This window comes from Maniola hyperantus, chromosome 1, assembly GCF_902806685.2.
Source record: "Maniola hyperantus chromosome 1, iAphHyp1.2, whole genome shotgun sequence".
In the NCBI taxonomy this organism is placed as follows: domain Eukaryota; kingdom Metazoa; phylum Arthropoda; class Insecta; order Lepidoptera; family Nymphalidae; genus Maniola; species Maniola hyperantus.
Window position 1 is genome coordinate 8,328,939 of NC_048536.1, and position 19,580 is coordinate 8,348,518.

General features: G+C 34.6%; 2 protein-coding genes across 3 annotated transcripts; both read left to right on the forward strand.

Moving 5' to 3' along the window:
- The first annotated feature begins 4,173 nt into the window (after window positions 1–4,173).
- Window positions 4,174–11,297, forward strand: verm (LDLa and CE4_CDA_like_1 domain-containing protein vermiform). Of its 2 annotated transcripts, none has more exons than XM_034980420.2 (5): window positions 4,174–4,359; window positions 5,525–5,660; window positions 7,336–7,466; window positions 9,033–9,182; window positions 9,832–11,297. In XM_034980420.2, exons 1-5 carry the CDS (start codon window positions 4,308–4,310, stop codon window positions 10,989–10,991), a joined length of 1,629 nt encoding a protein of 542 aa, XP_034836311.1. In that variant the 5' UTR covers window positions 4,174–4,307; the 3' UTR covers window positions 10,992–11,297. The 2 variants fall into 2 exon arrangements, with proteins under 2 accessions (XP_034836311.1, XP_034836381.1); XM_034980490.2 differs by lacking the exon at window positions 7,336–7,466 and adding an exon at window positions 7,613–7,725.
- A 5,092-nt stretch (window positions 11,298–16,389) lies between these two features.
- On the forward strand, window positions 16,390–18,172 carry LOC138404740 (myb/SANT-like DNA-binding domain-containing protein 3). The gene is made up of 3 exons (XM_069509541.1): window positions 16,390–17,049; window positions 17,145–17,288; window positions 17,602–18,172. The coding sequence occupies exons 1-3, from the start codon at window positions 16,795–16,797 to the stop codon at window positions 17,767–17,769; spliced, it is 567 nt and encodes a 188-aa protein (XP_069365642.1). The 5' UTR covers window positions 16,390–16,794; the 3' UTR covers window positions 17,770–18,172.
- Window positions 18,173–19,580: the final 1,408 nt, after the last annotated feature.

The window sequence follows — 19,580 nt, forward strand, 5'->3', positions numbered from 1 at the left end:
ATACCTATACATGTTTTCTATGTCAAATTTAATATTCACTTGACCTTTATATATCAAAAGTAGGTAGCTAATTATAAATTTTATTATATGTCACTAGTTTCAATATCATTAAATTATGCTTAAATTAAACAGTGGTTTAAAATGTTTAGCATATTAACAAATATAGAAAATGGAACTAGCAACACAAAAAATATTAGTTTCCTTAAATATACATATTTAATAAAACAGCCTATGTCATAAATTAATGTATATACTGTTACGGGAGTATACCTACTAAGATTATGGACCCTTATTAAAATTAACCTACCTATTCTGAAATAAAAGATGATCGCCAAATCTATATTATTTTGTAATCAAAGATTTTTCTGGAATCGTCTCAAGCATCGGAGCAACGCAACGCTCGCGCGGAGCCCGCAGAATCGGCGAGCTTGCATCGCGTTGAACTCTTTTGTATGGACTATGGAGTACTTATCTAAAATGTTGACCTCTGGCTCTAAAACTACTCATTCCAATTATTGTATTTTATTGTTGAGTTATTTAATTTAGCTAAGTACTTGTATGAAATAGGAAATTAAAAAAATAATAGTTTTATGACACAAAGCTTTAAAAGAGAACTCATATTAGGATTCCTCATAGGAAGATTAGGTAATTATTTAGGTAATTGCTTACGTTTTCGCGAAATTATTCATACATATTTTTAACTTTAAGTTTAATTTTTACCTTTCCAATACTTTATATTTTGATAATCTCAATTAGTCACACGTTTGGTGTTATTTGCTAATATATTTATTATGATTGTATAGCAAAAAAACGTGACAAAATTCAGAAGGTCCGTCAAGGAGTGTCACACCACTACAACAAGATCGAAAAATATGCTGTCATGTAGGGCTACCTCATAATATTACAGAGTGTCGCTCTAGTATGTAGTATAATCGATTAGCCATGATCATAGTACGACCTAACCGATTTTGACGAAATTTGGTATAGGGTTAGTAAAAAAAGTAAAGTGGAAAAGTACCACGTGTTTTTATTCCGGAAAATATAAGAATTTTTACAAGGGTTTTCAAAAACCTTTTAGGTCGCAGACATCATCTAGTATGAATATATTTTTATATAATATCTTAACAGTGGTGATAGCCGACTGGTTAAGACGTCGGCCTCAAATTCGGGAGATCTCAAATATGTAGGTTTTAAACAACTAAGTACAGAGATGTATTTATCACTTGCTTTAACGGTGAAGGAAAACATCGTGAGGAAACCAGCATACCTGAAAGTTCAAAGTCAAAGTCAAAGTCAAATGATTTATTCAAAATAGGTAATAAATTACTCTTATTGATGGTCTGGTATGGTGTTCTCCATAATGTTCTCAAAGGTGTGTGAAGTCTGCCAATCTGCACTTGGTCAGCATGCCAAACCCTTCTCTTTCTGAGAGGAGACCCGTGCTCAGAAGTGAGCCGGCGTGGCGATGGGTTGATGATTATGATGATTGATGAATATCTTAACAGTATGGTGAAGTTGAAACAACTAAGTGCTAACCCTACAACAACCGACTTCCGTGTCGGTGGCACGCCACGCCGAGACGCCGCCGCCAGCTCCTCCGTCTCCTTTGGACCTCGGCACTTACCTATATATTATGTTACATAACCTGATAGACCCGGATATAATGCCACAAGGCCACCAATCTTCACGCAAATATTTTGTTGCAATTTATAGCTGTTATTCTTACCAATTAATTACTAAATTGTTGCTTGTTGCCTGTACTGCCGTCTACGTCAAGAAGAAGAAGAACTACTTATTAAATATAAGTATTAGGTACGGATTATAATTCAATTTAAGAAGATGACAATTTAGGACTATGTTCGTTTTTATAAATTCTATACATTATTTTGTTTTGACAAATGCGGTTTTTACTTATTTTTTGGGGTTCTGTACCTCAAAAGTAAAAAGGAACCCTTATAGGATCATATCTATCTGTCTGTCCATCTGTCTGTTGTGTCTGTCATTAAAACTTAAAGGGTACTTCCCGTTGACCTAGAATCATGAAATTTGGTAGGTGGGTAGGTCTTATAGCACAAGTAAAGGAATAAATCTGAAAACCGTGAATTTGTGGTTACAACAAAATTAGTATTTTAAATTTTCAAAGTAAGATAACTATACCAAGTGGGATATCATATGAAAGGGCTTTACCTGTGCATTCTAAAACAGATTTTAATTTATTATTATGCAGAATAGTTTTTGATTTATCGTGCAAAATGTCGAAAAAATACGACTGTAGTACAGAACCCTCAGTGCGCGAGTCTTACTAGCACTTGGCCGGTTTATTTTTTCGTGTATATTTCATTTTTAGGGGTCCGTAGTAAATAAGGAACCCTTATAGTTTCGCCATGTCCGTCGGTCTGTCCGTCCGTCCGTTCGTCCGTCCCTCCGTCCGTCCTCGGTTACTCTCAGAGACTATTAGTGCTAGAAATCTGTAATTTGGCATAGGTATAAATATTAATCACGCCGACAAAGTGGTGAAATAAAATTTTGATAAATATTTTTTGTAGGGTAGCTCCCCTACATGTAAAGTTGGGATGATTTTTTTTCTCGTCTACCCCATAGTGTGGGGTATCGTTGAATAGGTCTTTTAAAAATACTGTGGGTGTGGGAATATGACTTTTCGATTTCTAGATCCGTTTGTAAAATATGATGTTTTAAAGTGCTAATGTGATGTGCTAAGTGTCGTCGTCGTCGCCCCCCCCCCTCTATCAGCCAAATGGTAGTACATTAAAATCACAGCAGTAGTATATATATATTCAATTTTAAAGGAAAACTATCATGGCTAAGTAGGGTTCACTTCACAGGTTAAGGAGTTATATATGTATATATCTGTTTTTCGAGGATTGTGACTACGGAACCCCACACTGCGCGTCGTCCGCCACGCACTTGGCCGGTTTTTAAATCTCTGAGAAGGCTATAGAAAAATAGATATGACGTTCCAAAAATTGTCACTTAGTGATTAAGATAACCGAAAATATGCTAAAAAATTAGTAAAAGTTACCAGCTTGTAAAATTTTATAGGTGTAGAAACAAATTCGCCCTTTTAGTTTATGCTTACTAAAATTTATCGACCTTCAAACAGATAATTTTAAGAATTAATTATGTAAATTAAGATTACAGTTTCGGATCTTCTCTCCGTTTATTGATGACATTGACATAAATTTTACAAAACAGGTTCGAAATTCGAATGCCTAAAATCGAAAGTGATACCACAATAAATACTCTGATAAGGTAAATTATTCATATTTATAGGAGTAGGAAATATTGGACCTGTTTATAAAGCTTTTTTTTCTTTTCGTATTTTTGTTTGCTATTTAGGGTTTGTTATAACATCACATAGCCTATGACACTTGGGACGCCAAGAAAAGCTAACGGCATCTTATTCACCAAAATTGAATGAGTAGTTTGGCAAGTGTAAGGGAACCGATGCACAATTATTATACCTAGCTGCCAAACGCTATTTTCTAGTCGGTCGGTCGTAATCGGGTTAAAAATATAATTGATACTTAAACTATGTATGTAGGTATACCTAATAATATATTGGATACACATATGAAAATAATATATTCATTACACACTAGCGAGTCCATACCATTAGGTATGTTCTCGAATGTTATGGAAAATATTAGTCATACATCTCGAGACCACTTATAATTTTTAAATTTAACTAACTAACTGTAAGAAAGAAACTGTGTGTAAACTGTCATTAGTATTAGACCTGTTAATTTAGTTTAGTTTAGAGATTGTGTACTAGAGAATCAGCCCCATTGTCAGGAAAACGTGATTTGATTTAGGTAGTATTGACAGATTTACGTTACTCCGGTGGCACGTGAAATATCTGTGACCTTTTCCATGATAATCTTTGTTTGATTGACATTAGAAACAAAAAGTAGAATTCGCATGAATTAATTATACGAGCTATTGTACTGTACCAAGAATAATGAAATTAATTGAAATGTAACACATTACTAACGAGCAAGTTTTGCCGCAATATTAACGAATTACTCGGGTTGTAATTAGCTAAAATCCTAATCATCATTATTAAGATTTCGGAGCATTGTCTCGGGTCACCGTGTGCTTATTAAAAGCTGCGGCAATGGAGTGATGACTTATATCGACGGGAGGTACAGTGCGTACAGGACAGGCGGAGTTTATCGGCTGGTTCGAGCGCGACCTGCCTGGTTATATAAATAGGTGAAGAGGGGCAGCAAGCACCTCTTGCACTTTCTTGTAGAGCGCGACGCACCGGCCAGTCTACGCCGAGCGCCATGGCTCGACACCCGTACCTGTGTCTGGGGGTGCTACTACTCACCTATTCTGGTGAGTACATAATAGATATTTTATGATTAGGTACCAACTGTCATTATTTATCTAAGTATTTTTTTGAAATTGATAAACAAATTTTCAATGTATAGTTTATTACGTTTATAAATTTTACAACTGTTGCATATTTTGTTTAAAAATATGATGGAAGAAAATAATTTTTATTTAAAATACCTTTAAACCAAAAATAGCAAAAAAGCTTTATAGTTATAGAATAGGTACAAAATCAAATTAATTGGTAAATGTACACATAATTAAATATTTTATTTCTTTGTTGCGCAACTAGTTACCTCACATTATTTTAAAATATTGTAAATTAGCTTATTATTATAACAAACTTACGTAAAAAGATCTTTAAAGCCGTATAAGAATGAACACCGGTTCCTTACGTGGCTGGCGTTGACCTCGATTTCTTTTTAACGTTTTACCTTTCAATGCCGTCATCGGGTTGCTTATTGAGGCAATATAAAATAGAATTGAAGTTGTTTTGCATTTATTATTTAATTATATTCGCATATGCTTGAATCAATTATTTTATTCGTCAATGTTTCTTAAAAAATCACGAATCTTGCTACGAGCTATATGCACCTACTATATTCTATGCCGAAATGAAACGGTACTACATTCTTTCACTCGCGTGTGGTAATCGTGGTTAACGTTAAGCTGCGTTACTCAATAAGCGTGTTAAGTTGGTATAATGTTATGCCTTCATTAATGTATACCTACTTAAACTATCTTGTAGTTACACTTATTGCAATTCTGTAACTAATTTGAAACAAAACTATCAAATTGTTTCCTTGAACGTTCATTGTAACTATAGATGGTTGCCAAATTTGATATTTCAGCAATTTTTAAAGTTCTTCGTAAATCCTACGGCAGCACCAAAGGGAAGGATTATGATTTAGGCAGTTTTTGTATGTATGTATGTATTTATGGATGTGATGATATGATGGATGTTAAAACTTACATCCAAAAAGTAAGGGTCTCTGAATTTTTTTGCTATCGAGTGGGATGTTAAATGAAAGCTAGAACAAAATTCTCAGTTCATAAATATATAAATATAAACCCTGCCAAGCGACAGGAAAGCAATTTTACTATATTTCAGCGTTTATTAAGAGGAGTAATCGAGCTTTATTTTTGAACTTTTTCTTGTTTCGTCTAGTTATCGATGCAACGCGAGTGAAGCGTCAGGAGGATGATGGTGGAGAGGACGCGACTCCTGAACAGCTTTGCGATGGCCGCCCCGCCGATGAATACTTCCGATTAAGCACCGAAAATGACTGCCGTGAAGTAGTCAGGTAAAGTATTTTATACATCAAGATTTAAGTATAACAGAGTGACGATAAGTCTTTTGTTTCTACTTGGTGAATTTGCACTTACTTGTCCATCTGTTTGTCTGTCTTTGGCATAGTTTTATTACTTTTGATAAGTAGTTCTGAAATAATAATCAATAACAAATATATTTTCATCTCACTCGCTCGGAAATAATCCGTTTGGCTTTTTAAATCTGAGTGGAAAGTGGTAATTTTGCTCGCTAGCACGCAAAGTACGAGTTAAAATTCGAACGTGACGAACTGTGGTCTATGGTTGCGAACTTACTTAATTTTTTCTTTCTAATAAAAATACCATATAATGAAACGTTCAGAAACGCGGTTCGTCCTTAAAGTCTTTACTATTATTATTATTTACTAAATTGTTAAATGACCCGTACGATTTTTTATTTTTATTAAATTAAAAAATTCATTTCTATTTTTATTTCGGTAATTAAATTCAACATAATCTGTTTCAGTTTTATTGATAAACATATTTTTTACAGGAAATCTAAGTTTGGGCTTCGGATTCGGTTTAGATTACAAAAGTACCGAAAATACATGCGTAGATTTTAGTGTACGTTCACAGTCCTCCATTAGTTTACAATTTCACTGGATTTATTATAAAACTAGCTTATGTTCGCGACTACGTGCGCGTGGACTGCACAAATTTCAAAACCCTATTTCACCCTCTTAGGTGTTGTATTTTCAAAAATCCTTTCTTAGCAAATGCCTACGTCATAATAGCTATCTGCATGCCAAATTTCAGCCTGATCCGTCTAGTAGTTTGAGCTGTCCGTTGATAGATATTCAGTCAGTCAGTCACCTATTCTTTTTATATATTTAGATAACGATGCTAACAATTATCAATTGAAGGCTAGTTGTTACTTGTAGTAGAAAATAATAAAATAATGCATTCGTTTGTTAGGTATGCAAGAACTTGATATTCCAGCCAGTGAACGGAACGGTCACCAACGTGCCTTGAATATTAGTCATAGTTATATTGCCATTTTAGACTAAATAACAATTTAAATGGATCGGTTTTTTGTAGCCTTTCCTTTATATTCGTTGTAGTAGGTAGGTACATATAAATTGAAACAAAAAAAACGTGTTATAATATAACTAAGTATAAAATATTAGAATGTCAAGATTTATCAGTGGTTTAATTTGAAAACTGGATTATTATTATGTTTCAAGGTTACATTTAAAAATAATTAGAGTAGTGCTGCCGCACACTGAGCCAGCGGTGGTGACGAATAATGGCCGCCACAAGTTGCAAACGAGATTTTTCCCACATTTTGTAAAGCATTGACGAACGAAACAGAGCGTTCGAGTAACCGCATCCAAGTCACAAGCTGCGGGAGTGATCAGCGCTCGCTACTTGTTGCCACGTCTTGTTGCTCGCATCCCGCGCACTTTAGACCACAGTTGCCGACTTCTCCCCGCCGCCCGCCCATCCTATCTTGTCAGTCCGGAAATGGTCGATGGATTCTAACCACCAGTGGCTGCAACTGAACGCTACATCCAGCCTCCAGATGGCTGTGACTGGTGGCTGCGTTTAGCGGCTTAACACTAGTGGTCGCGTTTATCGGCCGCTACTAGTAGCCCAGTGGGCGGCAGGTCCTTAAATAAGCCATCGTGCTGAAAACAAGGCTGTGTACAGGTGTGACGCAGGAGCTGAAAATGGCGTGACGAGGCTCGCTACAGTGCGCTGCCCCGGCGGACTGGCGTTCGATATCGAGCGTCAAACCTGTGATTGGAAACCTCATGTTAAGAATTGCGATCAAATAGAAAGTAAGTTCTGTCGACTACAGGGAGTGGTCGTGCAAAGGGCATCCGGTTGGCATTATCATGTCAATTTTGAACTGCTCACTAGCCTTTGTACGTCCGCTTCCACTTTGAAATATTTATTAAATATTTTGTTATTCTTATCGGCACAGGTGCACTAGGTCAGGTCTTAAACAGATCACGTGCCCGTCGGGACTCCATTTCGATCTCGATAAACAAACCTGCGACTGGAAGGGTAAAGTGACCAACTGTGACAAACTTGAGAGTAAGTGCGAAAAAAATTATTCGCGAGTAGCGAGCAATAGAGCTTGGGTGAGAGGGCCGCGTCGCACTGTAGATTTGGTATAATGCATGAGGCCCCGGACAAGCCAACAGTCCGAGACAGGACAATAATGCACTAGTTACGCATTAACAAACTATACATACGAGCACCATTTATAGTGTTTTATCCCGTTTTATTATACAATATCCACACATTTTTTTCCGATAGGTACCTACAATGTTAGTACTCCCATGTACTATGTCAATAAAAACACTCTGATAGTGTACACATATTTGCATACCAACCAATGTTTTATATACTTCACCACTCTTTCACAAGTCAAGAAAAATACTTCACTTTCACTGCATAGTACCTACTTGATTATTTCAAACACATTCTTTTTAAATCTAATGAACATTAAAATATCTATTCATTTCTTCAAACACCTACCTATTTTCTTGACGCAAAGCTTGACCTAACAAAGATACCTGACTAACAATGCCTTTTAAAAACTCGTTACTAATATTTTTTTTCAATTTTACTTGAAATAACGAATAAATACGGTATAATGTTTGCATTTGTATCATACACCTTTTGCTTTTATCGAAACTAACTCACTTGATTACAAACCTTACATTAAACGTTATTTAAAATGCATGGCAACCATGAAACATTTTTTTTATACAATAGTTTTAACTGTATTAACTTAAGTACTTTTTGTTTTAACTCTCCGTTATATTCTAAGTTCATGTAACAAATTTGGGTAAACTGTTCATTTTCCATATTTTTTCCTACTTAAGATTAAATTTAACAATACTATTGACCTTCTTTGATTTAAAAAAATCTTATGGTCCATTATTTTTCATCTCTTTATCCTGTTCATTGTCAAATCTTTTTCTTCTGTGGAAAAGCTAGTTTCTAATTAATTATTAACGACTTTGTGTCTATTCAGTCACTAATAAGTAATATACTTTGGACTTAGCTAAATTTCAGACAATTTGAGCTAAGTCTCTTTTTCTAATTAATTTTATCTTTAACTTGATCATTTTTTCATCCTCAGCCGAATCTTTTCATTCTGTCTCTCTTCTTTAAATTCCAACACATATACGAAAAATATTTTTACACTGACGAAGCATCAGAACTATGTTGGTCACTTTATAATGTTTACTCCTGTATTTAATTAACTTGTTATGTTTCACAGACGCTTTTTATTGATTTTACCGCACTCTAAACATTTTATAGATGTGCTAGGAGAACATTAAGGAATTAGTATGTTTAGTGTATGCCTAATGTAATTTCCTCATTCACAGAGCCCCGCAAAATAATGCCTATCTTGAAGACTGATGAACCTATTTGCCCTGAAGGCAAACTGGCATGCGGTAGTGGAGATTGTATGGAAAAAGAACTTTTTTGCAATGGAAAACCTGACTGCAAGGACGAGTCTGATGAAAATGCTTGTAGTAAGTAATTTAATACGAAACCTGTTAAATAAAACGTTTATGATTTATGTAGGAAACTTACTTTTCTACCGAAATATTTTGCACTTACCTACTTATCTAAAAATAATAGGTAATTAACTAAATATAATAGAGTAGATTTTATTCAAATAAACTTTTACAAGTGCTTTTGAATCGTCAAAAAAATTTACCACTGGTTCGGAATGCCATTCCTACCGAAAAGAACAAGCAAGAAACTCGACGGTTGCTCTTTTCAAATGTTCAATTTACAATAATATTATGCTATATTGTTTATGCGATTGCAGCCACGAGCACTGCCGGAACGTGTAAAATGAACACTTTTCATTATATATAATTGAAGAAAATGTACATTATACTTATATTCGTATCATTTACATAATCTTCGATTGTGTAATATTATACTTTTTTAGGAGCACACAATACTTAAGTATAGTTTATTAATAAATAGGTATATGATTAGAAACGAACATTTCATTAGTCATAGCTCAAAGTTTAATAAATAATTATTTTTCAAAGTTATTGTAGGTACCTATAAAACGATATTTACTTAATGTAATGAAAATAGGTTACCTACTTACAAACTTTATTGGAATCAAATTGGCGAAGCTTCAATGTTATTACCATTTTACAGCGGTCGAGCTAGACCCCAATAGAGCCCCGGACTGCGACACCAACCAGTGCCGGCTGCCCGACTGCTTCTGCTCCGCTGATGGCACTCGCATTCCCGGCGCGCTTGAGCCCAATCAAGTACCACAGATGGTGACCATTACTTTCAACGGCGCTGTCAACGTGGACAACATCGACTTATATGAACAAATATTTAATGGAAATCATTTTAATCCTAATGGCTGCCAAATTCGTGGAACATTCTTTGTCTCGCACAAGTACACAAACTATGCAGCAGTGCAAGAGTTACATCGCAAAGGACATGAGATTTCTGTTTTCTCTTTAACACACAAAGATGATCCGCAATACTGGTCCAGTGGAAGCTACGACGACTGGTTAGCCGAAATGGCTGGAGGTCGTCTTATTATTGAACGTTTCGCGAACATAACTGATGCCTCTATTATTGGCGTCAGAGCACCCTACTTGCGAGTTGGGGGTAACAAGCAATTCGAAATGATGGCCGATCAGTACTTTGTATATGATGCTTCCATAACTGCTCCCCTAAGCCGCGTTCCCATTTGGCCCTACACGCTATATTTCCGCATGCCACACAAATGTAACGGCAACGCGCACAATTGCCCATCAAGAAGTCACCCAGTATGGGAGATGGTAATGAATGAACTAGACCGAAGAGACGATCCCACTTTTGATGAATCTCTGCCAGGTTGTCACGTGGTCGATTCTTGTTCAAACATCCAAACCGGCGAACAGTTCGCGAGACTCCTGCGTCACAACTTCAACCGCCACTACACAACCAACCGTGCCCCTCTCGGTCTACACTTCCACGCCTCATGGCTTAAATCTAAGAAAGAATTCAGAGATGAGCTCATCAAGTTCATCGAAGAAATGTTGGAGAAGAACGATGTATATTTCACCTCTCTTATTCAAGTTATCCAGTGGATGCAGAACCCGACTGAGCTTTCACAGCTCAGAGATTTCCAAGAGTGGAAACAAGACAAGTGTGACATCAAAGGACAACCATTCTGCTCCTTGCCGAATGCCTGTCCCTTAACGACGCGGGAGTTACCAGGGGAGACACTACGTCTGTTTACTTGCATGGAATGCCCCAATAATTACCCATGGATACTAGATCCCACGGGAGAGGGATTCAGTGTAAGGAAGTGATCTCTTTAAGTAAAATTTAAAAGACTGTACACATGTAAATAATACTCAATAATATTAATAGTTACAATATTGTGACTGTGTGGCAGGGACGACCGATGTCAACCCATATAATGTTTGTTAGCGTTATAATTAATGTTTTATTTAAGCCAGAAATTATAGTTGACGTTTTGGGCTATAGAATATTATAATAGTTTGCCACCGTTTCACACTATACGCAAAGATGGTTAATAATCTTAATGTTTCACTGTGTTATTTAGATTATTACAATCTTAACTATGAACAAAAATAAATAAGTATAAATTGGAACACTGTGTTTAATTTATTTTATCTACACCCATGCTTTAAATTCTCTATAAAAGATTCTGAAACAGTTAGCATGTGATCCTACTATTATCACACTCTGCTTTGCCTCGTGTGATAAACCGACATTCGTGTTTTAACATAACACCCCTTCTTATACAACATCAGTTGCATAAATAACTATTATCTACTTACTTGTAGGTATTCGCGAGTGATCAAATCGACTCGCTTTCCAAAATCAAAAGACCTTACTTTGAATATTGAAAATACTAATTTTTAGTTCATGACCATAATTTAATATTTTTTTTGTGTGATGTAACCACAAATTCACGGTTTTCAGATTTTTCCCCTAATGTCTTCTATAAAACCTACCTATTTCATGATTCTAGGTCAACAGGAAGTACCCTGTAAGTTTCTTGACAGACCGACAGACAGACAGACAAACAAAGTGATCCTCTAAGGGTTCCGTTTTTTTTATGAGGTACGGAACCCTAAAAATGTGTTCACGAAAAATTAATCTACTAAATCACATATAGATGGCGCAGTGTACATCTATATGTGATTTAGGAACATTATCTTGCAGTGTTCTAACTTCTACCCCATGTAGTACTCTTAGTGATCTGTGGTGACCATAGATTATCTACTATATACTAGAGATAGATGTGCGACTCTAGATTTCTTTTTCAAACTTACGCGTGTGCTCACATCTAGAGGGCACTAAAAGCGCGCTAGGCGTGCGAGAGCGCGAAAATTTAAATGCTATTTAAATGTACTTTACTAGAATATTTTATATTTTTGAACATGTTTTAAAAAAACATCAATAATTCCATTAACGTTTGTTTAAAACATGTTTAAAAATATATATTACAAGACTGACTCTTTAAGATACTAAATTATAAAACACTATAGAAATAAAATAAAAAGGTTTTAAGGTTTTGTAAAATATTTTATTTTCATAAATTCGTACCGTAGTGGCACCAATAATCGACAAGGACCAATAATCGACAATTTTTTCTTTAACCGTCGAAAATAAGGACAGACAACGAGTTTTTTAATTTGGCAACACTGTATCATAGGCAAAGTACTTCCTACTGTCATCCAGTAAAATGTCACGGAAATCCGCCATTTTATTTAAAAATGTCGAATTAAAAACTAAGTGGAGACCGATCGTCTGTAAAAAATCAAGATTTGTTAAAGAAATGGTTAAGAGGGTGAGTCCAAACTTTTGACAATTGTTTTAATACTATGAAAGTTATTTGAATGAAACTTTATTTTATGGATTTCTATAAATATCCTTTTAATGGGGCCGATTCTCTAGTACACAATCTCTAAACTAAACTAAATTAACAGGTCTAAATCTAGTGCTTTCCTTTTCCGCAAGCAACATTATGAAAGGGATAGCAATAGATTTAGACGTGATATTTTAGTTTAGTTTAGAGATTGTGTACAAAGGAATTAGCCACAATGATTGTGTAGATAAACTATTTGAGGTCATAATAATTTTGTCAAAACAGCCGGTGTCGAACACTAGTTCCTGTAAACTACCTTTCTCCAATAATCGACATATGTCGATAATAATTATTTTTGACGTTTATTTAATTGTTAATGCAATCTAGCTCTTTTTTCTTTCCTTGTTGATTTAATATTTGAAAGCAATTGATCAGTGTTTAACTACCAGTAATCGACAAAGTGTCGATGACTGGATATAAATGTGTCGATAGTTGGTTTCACAGATGGCCCCGAGAAAAGATTACACCTGCTGATAGAATTTCGAATTGAGAAGAAGCAATTGAGGCCTTAAAAAGTAAGAAAAGCAGCAGTTAAAAAAGTGGGCTCGAATTATGCTACACGATAAAGTCAGAGGGAATACTCCAATTTGTTGCACAGTGGAACCGAGCACAGACCTATCAAAAACAGAAGAGGATATATTAATGAGATGGCTATTAGCATTATCTGAAAGACATTCCAATGACAAAAGACAATTAATTGGACAGTGTGCAGAAAGCAAAGCGTGGAAACAATATTATGAAAAAAAAGAGAAAGAATGGATAAAAGTAAATCCAGGAAGAAAAAAAGAGAGATCTAAGCAGAGAATAGCTAAATAGGAAAATATAAGACTAAATTATTGAAGATAAAAGAAACAAGTCTAAATTTAAATCCCAAAGAAAAAAAGAACTCGAGAAGAATTGACGTCTGAACTCTGAAGACACTAATTTGGCAGATGATGAAGGACCAGAAATAAAGAATGTAACAAAAGAAATACGTCTAGAGAAATCCAGCTACAAACCACAATTACCGCTATTCGACTATAAAACGGATAATTTACCTAAAAACAAACTGTTTTCTTTGCAAGCCAGGAGATTGAAGAAAAGTAAGAATTTACTTCCAGGAAAGATCGTAATAGTAAAGTACGAAGGTGAATATTTTCCAGGGAAAGTGGAAGATGTGCAAAAAGATAAATATGAAATAAGTACAATAATTCCGACAAAAGGAAATACATTTCGATGGCCTAATTAACACCCCAAATAAAATATTGTACAGTCGTGAAGAGATCATTGAAATATTAAGCCTGTATGTCTCAACAAAAGAGGTTTTTACAGAATATTGAAAATGGATAAATATTTGCCCGATATGTATACTTAATACGATCTTTAAAATATTATAATAAATAAATACACTTACCCAAATATATTTTAATTTTTTATTTGTTTGTCAAGATAACTTCGGGATACGTAAAATTATAAAATAAATAAATTAAAAAGTAAGTAGTTAATCGAAGTACCTAACATTAATCCAATGATCCGATGGAAGAAGCCGATGTCGATTATTAGGTGTCGTTTACTGGTGACTGTCGATTACTGGGTGTCGACTACTGGAACTTCGATGTCGATAACTGGAGATTTTTAATATTTTTGATTATTTGGCTTTTTCTTTCAATCTATAGCTTTTCAGTTAATAAAAAGCTAATATATATTTTCTTAAAGATATATTTTATTATTTGCACTCCTAGTTATTGCTCTAAGTGTTAAACATTTATTTTTAAATTGTGATGAAAATACACAACCTCCTTAAAGTGTCGATTATTGGTGCCACTACGGTAACTAGGTACATAAAATACATACCCAAATTCAAGACCCACGAGATTGTGAAATAGGTAACGCTCAAATCCAAAATTTTTGGTTATTTACTTTTCATAACTTTCATATTACTACCACAACTGGTGTATTTCAACGATCTTCAAACTGGTGATTGCAAATTTGATAATTCGTAACTATATATTATTTCATTATCAGTCTTGCTTTCTAAATGTTGTCCTACTATCTCTTTTCATTGTTTAAATGGTTTCAAGGAGAGGAGTAGCCAGGTTTTGGAAAGCCATGCAAACATCTGAAAAAGTAATAACGTAAAATATGCATTAGTCTATACTTACTTATTGTACTTAATTAGTTGATAGCTGATACCTATAATATAAAAATAACTTAGTCAATAAAGTTCAAAACAAATGTTGTAAGTACACTTAATTACAAAACAAAAAAATTACAGAAATAGTAGTTAATAATCCATAGCAATATGATAAATGCAAAAGTGTGTCAACCTGTCTGTATGCTAGCTTTTTACAGTAAATTTGTGTAACCGTTTATGATGAAAGTTAGTACAGAGATAACTTGCATCCAGGTAAGGACATAGGCTTCTTTTGTCACGGAAAACTCAAACAGTTCCCATGGGATTCCCAAAAACCCTAAATTCACGTAGACAAAGTGGTGGTCATCATCTGTTTGGTACAGAGATAGCTTGCATCAGACGGTTGTAACTTGTAGGCCACATTTATCCCGGAAAATTGGACTTCTCACGGAATTTCTAAAATAGTTTTTTCGAGCGGACGAAATTGCAGGAACTATATACCTAGTATCATGATAAAATACCTAATGTGCTAATGGTGCCTTAATGGTGGATAGAGTTTGACTCATTGAAGTAATTTTGAGTTAGATTACGAGTAAGCTGATTTTATACTTACCGAATTAGTCACATCCAGACACACATCGAGATCTCCGTGGCATTTTTCTGCACAAATATATTCACAGAAAAATCATTTCACAAAGCAAAAACAAGTCCGTAATCCGTAGATCGTTCAGGCATGAATCGAGTCACTAAATCAATCCTTAGAATATAGTTATCGAGGTGGTGAAAGGAAATACAGACTACAGAGTCCTGTTATTAAAGCAGGGTCAGATAAATTTAACAGAAATATAAATATTTACTACAGCACACGAAAACATGAAAACTAGGTTATAATTTATTAACGTCATTAAAATTACACCAATGTGCCCGCCATCTATTGACGTCTTTTGTAAACTGTTCTCTATTTGTTTAGCCGTGCTCGCGCTTAGATGGCACCACAAGCGATTTTCAATTTGCGATTTTTTAATGTTCTAGAGTTGCACCCCTATGGTGGTGACCATCCACCAGCCATCTTACTACGAATCGTAGATAGAGTAATAAAGGTAGATACAAGACAGTTTGCTTTCTCATTCACACTAAAAAGAGAGCACAGATAAAGTTACTAATGTGATTAACAGAGACGCAGCTAACCTATTTTTGTCCCTTATCGTGTAACTGGATTTTTTCAAGAATACATGCAACTTACATACAAGGCATGCAACTTTAGTTACGAAACAAACTTCGAGAATTCGTGGCGTAATTGTATTTCTCATGTTATTTACTTGTTTTCACATAAAAAACGTTTAATACAAATATTGTTGATCGGTTAATACAAATATTGACTACTAAACAATTATTCATCGTTACATCGTGCTATCTCTAACTCATACCTACGCGGTTACACAGTACTTAAATCTACCTATTAACTATTCTATCTACGCTCTGAATAAATACCAGGATCCTATTATGTTATTGTCTCAGTTATTGTGGTGGTGATTATATTATCTCAGATTAAGAATCAAGGATTATATACGACAGATATGTCTTGTTCTGAGTTGTATACTTTTTGCACGGTCTGTGATACCATGTGAAAAACGTAGTGATCACCGGATAAAAGGTAGGTAGTGCATAGAGTAAAGTAATACACTGAGGGCCGGTTGTTTCAAACCATTGGTCTTCGTAAGATACGTTCGTTAAAATTTAACAGTTACAGACGAACTTTAACATCTGTTAATTTTGGAGCGTTGCTTCATTGTAAAAAAAACAGTTCGTCATTGTTATTCGGGTTGCCTGTAAGCGAAAGCCTAGTTTGGCCTAATGTCTTATGGGGAATATTTTTAGTAGTAGCAACATTGATGAAAACAATGTCATTCGAGCATTCTGTCACCGATTCTGTCAAGTTTGACAACTTTGATAAGGGTTATTTAATTCGCGGTATTTATTAATTTTTGTGTTTTTCGAAAAAATTGAGACTTTTTCACCAAAGTAAGTTATTATTTGGTATAATATTGCATCAATTGTATATGTACAAAGTATATTTCATTGAGAGATAGTTGAAAGTGACATGAATTTACGTGACTCAATTACTTTCAGAGAACGTTCATTAAACTTTTCAAAAGAAGAGAAGGCGCGGTTCAAGAACTTGATAGATAAATACCAAGCTGTATTGTTCAACAAAAAAACAGATAATTGTAACAATGTGCAAAAAAAGAAGGCATGGAACGCCATACATGCGGAGTTTAATGCCCTGTCAGAGAACCCACGAACCCTTAAACAGCTCCAAGCTAAATTTGATAATATGAAGCGGAATGCTCGTAAAGTATGTTGTCTTAAACCTGTTGTAAACAAGACAAGATCAGACATTTTATATTGTAGGTACTTTATAGCATATTTACTTTATGTATTGATTTTTAGGATGCAAGCAAACAGAGGCAAGAGAGGTTTAAAACAGGGGGTGGTCCGCCTCCACCTCCTGCTGATGCAGACACAGACTGGCTAAGGTCAGTTATGCCAGTATCAATGGATGGGCTGGCTAGCACAATTGATGATGATTCTCAAGTAAGGAAATTCTATTTCACTGCTCTTTTATAAAAACTTATAATCCTTACTAACACTATAAATACCTGATGTTGTATGTGTTTATTTCTCTTTTCACTGCTCATTTGCAAGATTGATTTTGACTATTTTCACTTTAGAGATAACTTACATCACAGAAAATAAGATAAGTACTTTTATCTGGGCAAAACTAGAGATATTAGAAACCTAAAAGCAGTGAAAGATGATGCAGGCAAAAATTAATTCTTATAAAAATTATAGATACTGGTGTATAAAGGATACTAAAATATAATTTGTTTCTATTTACTATTTACAGATTGGTGTCCAAAAAACTGAAGATATACCTGAAGTTTCAATATTAAATAAGGAAATAAAAAGGAAAGGAAAGGAAAGGAAGAGGAAAATCGCTTCATACGTATCCGTGGAATTTCGACTACGTAGGTACAGGTGCAGACCTTGGCGATGCCTTGCAATACGTCAGTAGAAAGGTGAAGGATTTTAAAAAATCTAAACCCACGCGGTCGAAGTCGCGGGTATCAGCTAGTATATTGCTATCCATGCTGAAAAGGATAGCACTAGATTTTCCCTTTAGGTACTTGTGCTATAAGACATTGCTATTCTGCCAAAATTCATGATACTAGGTTTATGGAAAGTACCCTAGTTTTGATTCCGGGGTCATGACAGTGAAGTGATTCTATAAGAAAAGAAAGTAAAATGATAAAATAAAACAATTTGTGTGTTTAATTAAGTATTTAATTAAGTAAAAATTATTGTGTTTACTTTAGTTTTAATTTAAAAATGTTTTTTTTAATATTTCAGTAGTTAAAATGAATATTGTAAGTACTTAAGTGTAATTCAGTTAATAAATGCTTATTATTTTTGTCAAATTGGTTATTTGTCCACCAAAAGAATGCAATTAGTAAGAAACCTATATACTAAAAATACTGAATGTTAGTATAGGTCCATGATATTAGTCCATCACCATATTTCACATCCATAGGTAAAGTTATAAACCTGCAAAATATAATTATATAATTCATAGCAGGTATGGTTTTAAAGCATAACCCGAATCTCCGAGAAGTCACAGCCCGTTGAACTCCCCGGACTCAATTCTATATTTAATATTGGAACTATTGAATATATGGCTATCATGTGCGGATCCTGGCCATCTTGCAACTATATTCCTTATACATAACTCCGCATCTCCAATGACTTGAACATTAAAGGAGAATACGCCCTTCCTGTTTCTAAAGTCTTCAGCATTATCACCACCTAAATTGAATAAATTTTATATTAGGTAGGTAATTAAAGTCAATGGAAAGTTATGAATTTTTAAAATTGTATAAGTACCTAATGAAAATGTAGAGAACATGAAAGGCAGGTATGAGTACCATGTTACTAACCTGGAGATAAAATATTTATGTGGGTGCAATCAATGGCACCTATTACTTTCGGAAAGCTGGCTATGTCACAAAACTTTGTAACAACGTTTTGCATTTCTTGTTCAGTCCTTGGCATATATATGTACTGGGGGCGTAATTTTGCAATAGCAAGTGTTACTCTATGTATTATTCTACACACTGTCGTTTTATGAAGCCCAGCCATATCACCAACACATCTCATAAAGGATCCTGAGGCATAATATTGGAGGGTAACAAGGACCTGATCTATTGGTTTTACTGCGCGATTTCTGAAACAATGTTAAAATGTAGTAGATAGGTACCTTAGGTAGGTAGGTTATATCGTGATTTGAAAGGAATAAAGAAATTACAAGCTGGTAGGTAAGTACCTATACAATACAACAGAATAGGTTAGGTATAAGTTTACAAAAATTAACTTACTTATCCGTATCTCTTTTTATTTCACTTTCTATTAAATTCGTTATGAATATTGCAACTTCCTTCGAAACTCGGAATCTATCTATAAATTCATCTTCTTCGAATAATTCATAATTGAAAATTCGCTTTTTAAAAACTTTTTTCTTTCTTAGTACTTCTCTTTCATTTTCGAAAAAACTACCATTGAAAGTATTGAATAAAGATTCCATAGTTTATAAATTAATAGAAAATAAGCCGCTTGTATGAAGTACAGTACGAAGTTACGAACTGATTTGACGATCACCAATGGCTCCAGCACTGGTTAACGTAAACGTAACTTTTTAACGATCGTTAGCGCAAGCAAATGGTGAAGCAACGCTTTTTTTGATTAACGTTCGTTAGCGCCATATTTAAATGTTACGTGTCCGTCAAAATTGGTTGAAACAACCGGCCCTGAGTGATTATATTCTCTTTGACC